This window comes from Pelobates fuscus, chromosome 4 (genome assembly GCF_036172605.1).
Source record: "Pelobates fuscus isolate aPelFus1 chromosome 4, aPelFus1.pri, whole genome shotgun sequence".
In the NCBI taxonomy this organism is placed as follows: Eukaryota; Metazoa; Chordata; class Amphibia; order Anura; family Pelobatidae; genus Pelobates; species Pelobates fuscus.
This window is the reverse complement of record NC_086320.1, coordinates 130,094,798-130,107,858: the sequence shown is the minus strand read 5'-3', so window position 1 is coordinate 130,107,858 and position 13,061 is coordinate 130,094,798. Positions and strand designations below refer to the sequence as shown.

The 13,061-nt window shown below is 39.9% G+C and overlaps 1 protein-coding gene across 1 annotated transcript in view; it reads right to left on the bottom strand.

Moving 5' to 3' along the window:
- Positions 1-13,061, bottom strand: part of CDH7 (cadherin 7) — a 219,269-nt gene that overhangs the window by 34,243 nt on the left and 171,965 nt on the right. The window contains exons 6-7 of the mRNA XM_063450474.1: positions 7,765-8,018; positions 4,418-4,554 (exon numbers count right to left, since the gene is read on the bottom strand). Of these exons, the coding sequence (XP_063306544.1) occupies positions 4,418-4,554; positions 7,765-8,018 (391 nt within the window). The remainder of the gene's footprint in view (positions 1-4,417; positions 4,555-7,764; positions 8,019-13,061) is intronic.

Genomic DNA, 13,061 nt, shown 5'->3' with positions numbered 1-13,061 from the left:
ATTTAAATAAACTAATAGTGCAAAAAAATGTATGCACGGTATACAAGCTCAGATTAAGGTATCGGTTCAAAAGGGTCAATGCAGAATATCACCTGCGCTGAGGTGAGTTAGGCAGTACATATAAACATATATAGACTTTGCAGGAATGCGTTTGTACACATTTCAGCACAGACTGCGCATATGGAACAGAGGGATTGTGTTACGCTAGTTGCTCGTGAGCGTGAAGCTGCATGATTATGTAGCTTATCACTGCGCTTTGCGGGCTTAAATGCATGTACGCCTTAATAATAATTTAAAGAGTGCAAAAAAATAAATAATAAAATAAAAATAAAATAAAAAAAAATTTAAATATACATGCTGTTAGGTAAATTAAGCTCTCCACTGGATGTGGCTTTGTTGTGCCTGGTGGGAAGCATTGTCCAGCGTGGGGTTGATGGCCCCCTCTGGCATAGCCGTGTGGGCTCCTCTTGCTGGCTTGTGAACAAACGGTCTGTCTAGAAGGGGGGGGGGGGGAGGGGGGCTCTCATGGCCCTGCTTCCACACTGTCCCTGGGGTGCCAGGCCTCCTTCCCTCTCCCCATGCCGAGCTCTGCTCACCGGTCAGGTCCCCCACGGTTCCGTGGGCACTCAGGAGCACAAACTGTCCGTTGGACCCCACCACAAAAGTCCTCTGGTCGTCCGCTCCCTGCACCTCCCCAGCTCCATGCGGGTCCCTTGAGGTGCGTGTTCCTACGTCTCGCCCGGTGCCGGCCACATGCTTGAAGCCGGTGTCCACCCCCCACGACCACCGGTTCGTCGAGGGGGGCGGCGCCATCCCGCCTCACCGGGCTCACGGCGCCGGGGACTGGGCCCTCCGGGGACCTCCCAGACCCGGAGACCCAGGCACCCACCTCTCCAGCGGTCAAGGCCACAGCATGGAAGATCCGTCCGGCGCCCGGCCCTGCCAGGGCCCGCTCATGACAGTCCCCCTTGGTGAAGGTAGCGTGGGTATTAAGTGTCCCTTAATTCCAAGTGTGATCATCGGGCGGGCCACGTTTGTGTGGCCTGTGCCTGTAGTGGAGGTCAGCGTGTGTCCCAGGCGGTGGTCTCCGTTCCGGGGCATGCAGCCTCCATGTGGCCGGAATTATCCCCTCCGACCTGGGGGGGGGGGGGGCGGGCCACCTCTCTCGTCCATGTGGACCCTCCATCAATGGTTCTGCATCTGGGGTGCTCGCTCACCTGGCCAGGCGGTCGGGTATCGGGTCTCGGTCAGCAACTATACTTGTTCCGGCCGGAGATGGTGCCTAGGCCGGTCTCATTAGTTTCGGTGCTCCCGCTGGGTATTTGGCTGCAGATCTGTATCGTTCGAAAGCTTAGGTGATCCTCTATTATGTCCCAGCGAGCATTCCAGCTTTAGGACATTTTAAAAGTAAATTATCTGCCCTTTTTCAGGGCTCTAGCTCGGAGCCACATTATTCTGCTGCCATGCGGCTTGGCGGCCCGGCCCCGCCCCCCTAAGTGTATTTTGATATAAATATATATATATCAATATCAAAATACTGTTAGAATAAAACTGAATATATATATATAATTTTTTTTTAATTATTAAAAATTATTTTTATTTTTTGTTATTTATTTTTATTAACACATTATTTGTATTTTATAATAATATATATATACCATATATATAGTTATTATATATATTGTATATATTCGTGTGTAATTTAAATATAAGTGTATTTTTATAATTATATACGTATATATAAATATAAAAATACACTTAGTGTGACATTATATATATGATATATATACATATATTATATATAGGTATATATAGATATAATACATGTATATATAGCATATATATATACACATATTATTATTTTTTTACACAGATTTTTTTTTTACACTTTATTTTTGATTTTTCACTTGCAGGGAGACTGCCTGTCAGCACAGACAGTCCCCCTGCAGGCAGATACACAGACCCCTATTGCGGTCATGTGATCGAGTGATCACATGGCCGTGGGGTCCTGATCTGCCGAGGGGGGACTGCCCGGGCAGACAGGCAGTCCCCCTGGACCGGGAGGAGAGCTGATCGCCGCCGTGGGACCGACGGCGATCAGGTAAGTAGCCCAAAACCGTTATGACGGTTCAGGACTGTCAGCGGTCCAAACGCACGTTTTACCGCTGACGGTCCTGAACCGTCAGCGGTCCTTAAGGGGTTAAATCATATAGTCTGTCAACTTTTGCTATCACTGTGTGTGTGGATCTGTTTTTTTTATGCTTGCATGTGTTTTTTATACTGTGGTTAATGTATATTCTGCTTAATGTCCTAAAATTAAAAAAAATGAATAATTTATAACTCAATATTTTTGTTTGTAAATGGTTGATAATTTTGAACATGCAAAGTTGGTATTCTTAAAAAAATATGAACTATCACATTTTACTGAATGTTGCTTACATTATGATTTTAGACTGGCATTGTTTTTTAAACGTTTTTTACTTTTTAAAACTCGTTTGTAAACTTTTTTTTGCTTATAACAATTTTAAACTTTCCTAAACTTTCTTACATTTTTTTTTACACATTTAAAATTTTCATAAACTTTTTTTTTACTTTTACCCCCTAACTAGCAGTAAGCAGCACTAACAGTAAATTCCCCAATTTCCCATATCTCCCACCCACCCCAGCTAGCAAAATATATCATTTTAAAATATTAAAATTAATTAATTAATTAATTAAATAAATTGAACCCCCTGAGGGTAAAAAAAAAAAAATAAAAGTTGACCCTCAGGGGTTAAAAAAATCGTATCACAGTATAATACTAGCTGCTTAATATAATTTCATAAAGTTTATCTTAAGAACTTTAAGAAAAGAAAGATGAAGGTTCAGTTAAAGAGAATCTCATAATTTACTAGTTTTGGTGCATAGATGCAGTCCCTATTCTCTAACATTTGTGAAAAAGACAATGTTTACATTTGGCAAGAACAGTACTGCTTTCAGTGTCTTTGGGGGGCCCTTACAAAATGAAAGTCTAGAACACCACACGCACTTATGCTACCAGACCAAGATACATCGTCACCAAGATATTGTGACATACTCCCAAAGAGATGCACTCTCATGCACACGCAAATGCCTTCCAGGCACTCGCACGGGATACACACATATGGGTACATACAGATACACATACCTCAATACACAGTGCTAGGCACACTCACAGATACACATTGCCACACTCACACAATACTTAACACATACACTTTGTTAAACATACACACATTCACTCTGCTATACACACATTGCTATACATACACACAAACACACACTGTGCTATACACAAATTTGCTAAGCATGCATCCAGCTATATAAACAATGCTACACACACACTACAGCCACTACTACACACAAACACTTTTCCACACACATACACAAACAAATACACACATCACTCAAATATATCCACATGCATTGCTATAGACACACAAACTATATACATACAAATTAAACAGTATTATTTAGCTACCATCCTTTTGAATTACTAAGTTACAGCTGGAGGGTGGCTTTCCTGGGTCCAGTTAGGATCATCCTGCACCAGATGGTTGGCTGCAGGATGCTCTTCCAACATCCCGTGTGGCTCAAGTACTTCTCATCTAGTGTCTCAGTGGAGAATTATAGCTAAGGTAAGTTGCTTTTCTGACTTATTTACTTATGTATGTATTGCTTACATAATACAGAATCTAAACTAACACAGGGACATACTACTATATATTTATTTTTTTTAATGCTAGAATGTTCTTTTTAGGAAAGGCATAGTAGGGTATTTTGTTGTATTAAAAAATAATATTGGATTTCACAGATATGTCCACATACTATAGTTCCTTTCTATGACAGTTAATGGATTTTTATGCACAAAAAAATTGAAGCATATTGTAATTCCCCTTCCTACTTTCGCTTTACTATTTCAAGTTCCCACGAGATATTATGAGAATGACTTATGGCAAATTGTGAATTACAATAATAGCAAGAAAACATTCCAGTGGTTTGAAGGAAATTGTACTCCATGTCACCTGCATCAAAACAGATGCAAAATGACATGGTTTCTTAAATATATGTGTCATATAAATCCCAATTAATTAGACTTTGTTGCACAGCTAATAAAGATCCAACAAATCAAGTGTTCAGAGACTGACATGTAACTGTTTTTACATATTAATAGGCAACAGATAATTATAACCTAGATGTTTATTGCAAGCAAAATACTTTAATGCAGAAATGGCAAAGATACATGGATCTTAACTGTGATTACTGTGATTTAAGATATGGTTTTGATCAAAGTGTCCTAAGTTTTAATTTAAAAAAAAACTCAAAGCTAAATATAGAGCTTTCTACAGAAAATTAAGAATGATGCAGCATCAATAACATTTAACAAGCAACAACTTACGGCTTTCTATTGCCAGGACAGTGATATTATGAACAGCATTGGTCTCTCTGTCCAAAGGTTTTGCTATAGTAATGATTCCAGTGTTGGCATCAATGTTGAAAAACCTTTCAAGGTCAGTATTGCGATCTATAGAGTATCTATTTTGAATAATAAAAATAATTATGTTAGTAGGTTTTCACAAAGTGTGGCAGCAATTACGTAATTGGTTCGAGAATTTATAGATTTTGTGTTGCTCTGAGTAACAGAGGAGTTAGCCTTGAATGTTAAGTCTAGGAATCCGTAATTTCTAAATATCCTCATCAAAATTCTGAAAAGTAACAGAAGACACAGAGGAGGTATACAATAGTTTGCATAAAATAAATAAAGAGAAGGAAATAATTATAACAATAATAATTCATAGTAATAATATTCAGAATATTTAATTTTCAGTTCAGTAAACCCAAATGGTAGCATATAAACCAATCCAAATTTTAAATTGCGAGACTGTGCACTTGTGTCAGTAGGTAGTATATAAACATATCAAGACAAGAAATGATGCTGAGATAAGAGACAACAGATAGCTTAGCATCAGATAAGTAGAAATAATTATAGAGTAGTATGTGCTAATTCCATTCCAGATTTCTGACTAATAGACAAGAATGGCGTATTTGGTGTGAAAATTGATAGATACAAACAAATAAACTAAAAAGGAAAGGTAACATATTGTATTCATAATATATTTAGATAATCTTGTGCTTCTCCTGCACATGAATAAATGTGCATAGTTGGATATTTCACACAAAATAAAAACCTTTATATCTAATAGGTGATGGCGATAGAAATCTCCTTTTTATCTCGTGCTCAGGTGCTTCCAGTACCGGTTAAGTTGTTTTAGATGTGTTGATTGGCATGGACATGTTAAGGGTTTGGCTTTATTACAGTCCATCTTGAATTCTTGAATTTGTAGAACAATATATGAGAGCATTAGGAATCTTGAATATGGTGTATCATGAAGGGATATGATTTGCTCCATAGGGTGCACCTCTTTTGCTTGGCTAGATGACCATGGGGAGCATTCTGATGAGCTAATGATTCCCAAGAGATGGCTAACCATGCCATTATGGATGCCACACCATGAGACAAGAAATATTGTGGGTTTGAGGATTTGTTTAAAAATTTCAAGTTGTACTCCAGTCAGTCAGACACTTTTAGAGATTTAAGACAGTTGAAGAAATGTATTTTAAAAAAAAAATACTAGCATGTATGTAGATAAAGAGGCTATATTATTCTGTTGCGCATAAGCATTGGTTTAGAATCTAAACCCCACCCCTGCAAATTTGATCTTGATCTTAAAAGCATATGTTTCACTGTTTAAGAAATATAAGAAAAAACAAAACATGTTAAAATAGTTGGTTATCCCATTCTACTAATATACTCCCTAATGTTAACATATTTTGCACTTCTTTTTGGAGTGGAAAATGAATGTGTTGAATTATAGCACAAGACGTTTTTGGCTCTGTTCTTCTAAAAAACTCATCAGACATCATGCAAAAAAATAAAAAGTGTTTATAGTAAAACCTTTGCCAGATACATTCTTGTTCTTAAATATCTACGATAATCATTATACCTTTATTTGATATATTTTAGTTATAGCTATAGTTTAGAACCTTAACCTGTTTTCCATTTTTTTCTTGAAATACTGAAACACATATTGATTTGCTAAACAGAGATCTTAAACAACCAATGTTGAGGATAATGTACAGTGACTTCACACAATGTGAATGCTACACAGTTGCTGCCTTTCTCAATTTCACATGCCAATGTTTCTGCCATTTTGTGAGGAGATGTTAGCATTCCACAATGAGAAATCATTTAATTTTCTACATGGACACATGTTCAATGAGGCAAAAACTAAAGTCTGAAACATGAAATCTGACTTTCTTTGAGGTTTAAATGCAAAAGAAAAAAAGAATGTGAAATGTCAGTACTATAACTGACAGGGATACAGTGTAGTTTATTGTATATATAGATCTACTATTGCACTTTGTTTTGTATATTAATATTGATATTAAAATACTATAAATGCCATAGACAAATGTGTCTTGTAAGTACACTTGTGTGTAGAAACTGATTTATCTGAAAAAAATATATATTTTACATATATACAGTGCCTTGCAAAAGTATTCACGCCCCTTGACTTTTTACCTATTTTGTTACATTGCAGCCTTAAGTTCAATGTTTTATTAATTTTAATTATTTGTGATGGATCAGAACACAATAGTCTAAGTTGGTGAAGTGAAATGAGAAAAATATATACATAAAACTATTTTTTTAGAAATAGAAAACAAAAAATTGGCATGTGCATATGTATTCACCCCCTTTGTTATAAAGCCCATAAAAAGCTCTGATGCAACCAATTACCTTCAGAAGTCACATAATTAGTGAAATAATGTCCACCTGTGTGCAATCTAAGTGTCACATGATCTATCATTACATATACACACCTTTTTAAAAAGGCCCCAGAGGCTGCAACACCTAAGCAAGAGGCACCACTAACCAAACACTGCCATGAAGACCAAGGAACTTTCCAAACAAGTAAGGGACAATGTTGTTGAGAAGTACAAGTCAGGGTTAGGTTATAAAACAATATAAAAATGTTGATGATCCACAGGAGCACCATCAAATCTATCATAACCAAATGGAAAAAAACATGGCACAACAGCAAACCTACCAAGAGCTATACAAACGTTTTGTTGGGATTCAGAAATTCCAAATTCGGATTCGGACAAAACTCGGAAATGATTCTGAACAAATCTAAATTCAGATAAATATTTCAAAAACATCCAAAATGCAGGCATCTGTTATTCCTGCATTTTAGTTGATAGCTCCATAATTTCATACCCTCACGTGGGATTGCCATTTTATGCATTCCAAATTATGGAGCTATCTATAATCAAAAGAGCTACCTAATTTGGTACCCCTTTTGTGGAATTGCCAATTTAAAGCGACCAAATTTTGGACTGTTTATCAGATAACTCCATAATTTGGTACCCTCATGTGGGATTACAATTTAATGAATTCCAAAATTATAGCGCTATCTACTAAGCAAAATAGCAACTTAATTTAATACCCTTATGTGGGTTTGCCCATTTAAGGGTACCAAATTAAGGTGCTGTTTAGCAGATAACTCCCCAATGTGTTCCATTATGTAGGATTGCCCAAATTAAGTTGCTACTAAATTAAGGTGCTCTTTAGCAGATAGCTCCTTAATTTAGTATGTTTAAATATTTTGTATTCAGAGGTAGGTTAACAGGAATTTGATTAATTTGAAAATTCGTTCACCATTCTATTACATAATATAGAATTACCTTACAGGACTGTTTGATGCATCAGGGTCATGTGCAGATACTGTCCCAATGCTAGTGCCAACCTTTGCTGCTTCAGACTCCACCATGGTATATAAAAGTGAGGAAAACACAGGAGGCTCATCAACATCTTCTACAATAATCTTCAGTGTAGTTGTATCTGCAAAGGGTCCTGCACTGATAAATCGAGTGTCCACATGCTTGTTTGATGCTTCTATTCTTAAGGTATAGCTGGTTTTTGATTCATAATCTAATTCCTATTAGAGATATACAAAAATAAAATTATCTAGAGGCACATATTTTTACTGTTTCATAGAACAAAAAAAAATGTTTTCTACCATAAACATATAATTTAATTATGGTAACCACTCAATTCTAAGAATAAAATTATTTACATTTTGTGTTAACATGTTCAAAACGGAAATGTTTTATTTGTATTATTTATCTACATCAGTAGACACACAGATTTGTGAAAGGCTAAACTTGACTCTCTTTTTTTTATCCACTGTTATATGTTACTAAGAAACTGTCATTGTAGCTGGTGGACCTAACATGTAAACCCTTAATAACAGAAGCAGATAAAAAATATATCTGTAGGGGTGGAGCCAGCGCCTGTACGAGCCGGACGCACACTGAAACTGCTCCGTGCATCGCGCTCGTTAAATGGCGAAAATTGCGGTCCCATACCCTGCACTACCACCCCAAACGGCACCGGATCAACTGCTGAAGCCATGGGGAAGAAAACTGAAAAACAGCGAGCGGACCCGGGCTCGGGCAACTGCGATATTGGTGATTTCCTCCGCACACCCTCGAGGTCTGACACTGCCAAGATGGCGCCGGCTGAGGCCTACACACCAACGTCGTCGGACGATGACAGTGCTGCTGCAGATGTTCTACCTCCCTCCCAACCACGCTCAGGTCCACAAACAGCTACCATGCTAGCAGAGTCTGCACCATCGACCGAAGCAGACATCAGGGCACTAATGGCTGAAATCAAAGCAATGTTTAATGCTGACATGGCCCCGATCAGAGAAGCCGTCACAAAGCTGACTGATAAGGTACAAACACTGGAGGAGGGAATGGAGGGCACTAAACTGGCGCAATCAGCCACCGACGCAGCTATAGCCACGCTCCAAAAACAATGCGCAGACCAACAAGCGCAAATAGCCTCCATGGAGGACAGAGCCAGAGCCCGCAACATAAGAATTCGGGGGGCCCCGGAGTCGATTGCAGGGGCGGAACTCCCCCACTACTGCCGGAGGCTGTTCGCCTCGCTGCTCATGCCCAAACAGGCAAAGCAGGTGGTGATAGACTCCTGTTTCCGCCTCAATAAGGCCAACAACGCTGCTCCAGATGCACCCAGAGACATCCTGCTGAGGCTCTCCCGAGACTCTGACCGCAGAGTGATCATGGGGGTGGTAAGAGGCTCCACCACAGTATCGTTTGAGGGGGCACAACTAACTTTCTTCTGAGATTTCTCAAGGCACACACTTACCTGGAGGAGGTCCCTCAAGCAAGTCACCCAGGCACTACAGGAACACTCTATCCCCTACAGATGGGGCCCACGCCGCATTATAGCGGATAAAGCCGGCAAGATGCACGCATTGTCATGCCTCACAGAAGCACCCTCTTTCCTCCAACGCCTAGGAATACCAGCGGAGAAAGCACCGCAAGCAGAGCGACCAACATAGACAGTGGCTGAAATCACCCCCTTTGTTCCAGGAAGGGGGAGACGCGAGAGGGATTATTCACCCACCTGAGAGAGGACTTTCAGACACCCATGTTGACTGTTCACAATGTTGGTGGACCGTTAGTCTGCCTAACACCTATACTGCAGAATTTATCCCGTTATCCCCCCCCCCAAGTTCTACACTGGCTCTGTAAGTTGACGGTCTAGCCCTGTAATACGACACACTCCCCCCCCCCTACACAACGAGCAATGGCCTGCTGTTTTTACCATTTTAAGCTAAGCTCACCATGCTCTTGCGAGCTACTCCTCAGACCTTCCACCCTAGCGTCTGTACACCACGCACGAACCCACAACAAATGAAGGCTAGCAGGCTAAATATATACCACACTGATGGCCTCAGTGAAGCTGATTTCTCACAGCCATATCACGATCAGACCTAAGAGGCACTACGAGATCAAGGCCAGTCGCCTCTATAATCATAGCTTGCCATAGAACACCCCGGCCACAATAGATAATCCCAATTACTAATACCTAAAAAAAAAGAGTGGACTACAGAAATGAGACCTAACAACTCGAAATTGTACCATGTTTAACTGTCATATTTTGTAATGTTTCATATACCATGTTACCATTAAGCGATCACTCGCATAAAATAAAGAATTACAATATATATATATATATAGATATCTCTGTTATTACTGGTCCTTAGAATGGCTTGACTTAATTTAGAGAATGATCAGACCACAGTCAAGGGCAGTAGAAAATAAGGATACAAGCAAAGAAGGTCAGGAGCACAGAAATCAAGATAATCAGTAAATAGGTCAAACCAAATAAACTCAACTTTAAGGAACACATTATTAGCAAGAACCACAAGAAGACACCTAGGCATTGGCAGGAGGGGTTTAAATAGCCCATCTTAACATGATTGGATCACATCATCCCTGTGCACCAGATAGTATGTGAATGGCTGGACACTAGTTACATGTCACTAACATTCAGCTTGACAAAAGCCTCTGTGCTGGCAGAAACGCTGCTCCTTTGTGACCTGACTTTCTTTCTTATCTGCTAAATTGGGATTTGCCAACCCTGGGCCTGGAGCACCTGGATTGTATGTCAGTGTGTGGGATCCTTTTGTGTATAGTACTAACATTTAGGTTGTCACACCAAAAATGACACAAGAATGGAGCAACTCATTGCTAGATAGCCTGAGTCATGTTGTAAATGACCTTGGAATCATGCACCTCCCCTAGGTAATTGAGTCACATAAGAAATGACATAGGAATGACACAACTCTGCATGAACAATTGGAGTCACCTCAATAATGATGCCAGAATATACGACCCAGAAACAGTATAAGTGGCAGTGTCATTACAGTGTGCTGTATCATAAAATGGATGGGAAACAACCCTAGCATGCATGGCAGAAACTTAGTTCTAGTTGTGGATTAATGCTTCATAAAATGCTCCATAAATTTTGTGTAAGAAATTCAATATTCACTACCAGCTTTGTCTCCTGAAGTCACCCAAAGCCAAGTCATCATTAATGGTGATTCAAGTCAGGAGCTCATCGTTTTTAGAAACTTGATCTACCTATCTAAATACCCAACAAACTACAAAACAAAAACCCCAAAATGAAATTAATATTGTACTTGTTTAATCTACACTGCATACATGTTTGATTAGTTAACAATATGTCTACAAGGTTTCAGCTTTTCAAACTGTCTTTCAAAGTTACATCATGACCTTTATGACTATATGTTGCTTTAAAAGGAATATTATTATATGTATACATAGTGCTAACCACGTCTTCAATTTCATAACATTTTAAAATAATGAAATTTTTTTGGATAATCGTAAAATAATTAAATATTTTGCAACATGTTTTGATCTTAATATATATTTTAATATATTTACTTATATATTATATATATTTTGATATTTTATTAATTAATTAAAAAAAAAGGAAATAATTTGAAAGGCTTATCTATGAATACATAATTGAGCCCTAAATCAGACAAGTCCACAAACGTATGTTTACCAATAGTGATGTACCGAACGGTTCGCTGGCGAATAGTTCCTGGCGAACATAGTGTGTTCGCGTTCGCCACGGCGGGCGAACACATGCACGGTTCCATCCGCTTCTTATTCGTCATCATTGAGTAAACTTTGACCCTGTGCCTCACGGTCAGCAGACACATTCCAGCAAATTAGCAGCAGACCCTCCCTTCCAGGCCCTCCCACCTCCTGTACAGCATCCATTTTAGATTCATTCTGAAGCTGCTGCTCATTTGATAGGGAAATTGATAGCTAGGCTAGGGTATTCAGTGTCCACTACAGTCCTGAAGGACTCATCTGATCTCTGCTGTAAGGACAGCACCCCAAAAAGCCCTTTTTAGGGCTAGAACATCAGTCTGCTTTATTTTTTTTTCTGTGTAATGTAATTGCAGTTGCCTGCCTGCCAGCTTCTGTGTCAGGCTCACAGTGGATACTGTGGCCACTTGCCCAGTGCCACCACTTATATCTGGTGTCACAATAGCTTAAGCTTGCATTTAAAAACAAAACATTTTTTTCACTGTAATAGATTGAATAGCAGTTAGTTGTCTGCAAGCGTCTGGGTGTCAGACCTTCAGCGTGTACTCTGCCAACCTCTGCCAGTCCACTTTGCCACTCATATCAGGTGTGACAATAGCGTGCCTTTAAAAAGAAAAAACGTTTTTCACTGTAAGCTAATAGCAGTCAGTGTCCTTCAAGCTGGTGTGTCAGGCCTTCAGCGTGTACTCTGCCAACCTCTGCCAGTCAACTTTGCCACTCATATCTGGTGTGACAATAGCGTGCATTTAAAAACAAAAAACTTTTTTCACTGTTATAGATTGAAAAGCAGTTACTTGTCTTCAAGCGGGTGTGTCAGGCCAACAGCGTGTACTCTGCCAACCTCTGCCAGTGCACATTGCCACTCATATCTGGTGTCACAATAGCGTGCATTTAAGACCCAAAAACTTTTTTCACTGTTATAGATGGAATAGCAGTTAGTTGTCTGCCAGGTTCTGTGTCAGGCCTACAGCGTGTACTCTGCCAACCTCTGCCACTGCACAGTGCCACTCATATCTGGTCTCACAGTAGCTTGCATGCATAGTACCACTAATCCAAAAAAAAATGACAGGCAGGCCACCCCGCAGGGGCCATCGTGGTCGTGGTGCTGTGATTCCCTTTGGCCCTAGAATAATGCCAAGTTTTCAAAGGCCACGTACCCAGAACTTGAAAAGTTCTGAGGACATAGTTGACTGGCTAACACAGCACACCCAATCTTCTACAGCTTCCACTCGGAACCTTGACGCACCATCCTCCTCCAGCTTAGCTTCGGGCACCTCTCAAGATACCACTCACCTGCCTGCTGCCACCACCAACACTAGCACCACAGCCGCTTTAATTGGTATGTCAGAGGAGTTCTTCACACATCCATTTGAAGAGCTGAGTGATGCGCAACCATTATTGCCAGAGGATGTAGATAACAGGGATATGTCTCAGGCAGTGTCAGGATCGGGACAGGGATCCAACACGCAAAGTACAAACAGGTACAGGGTACGTATACCGGACCTTAGAATGGCCGGACT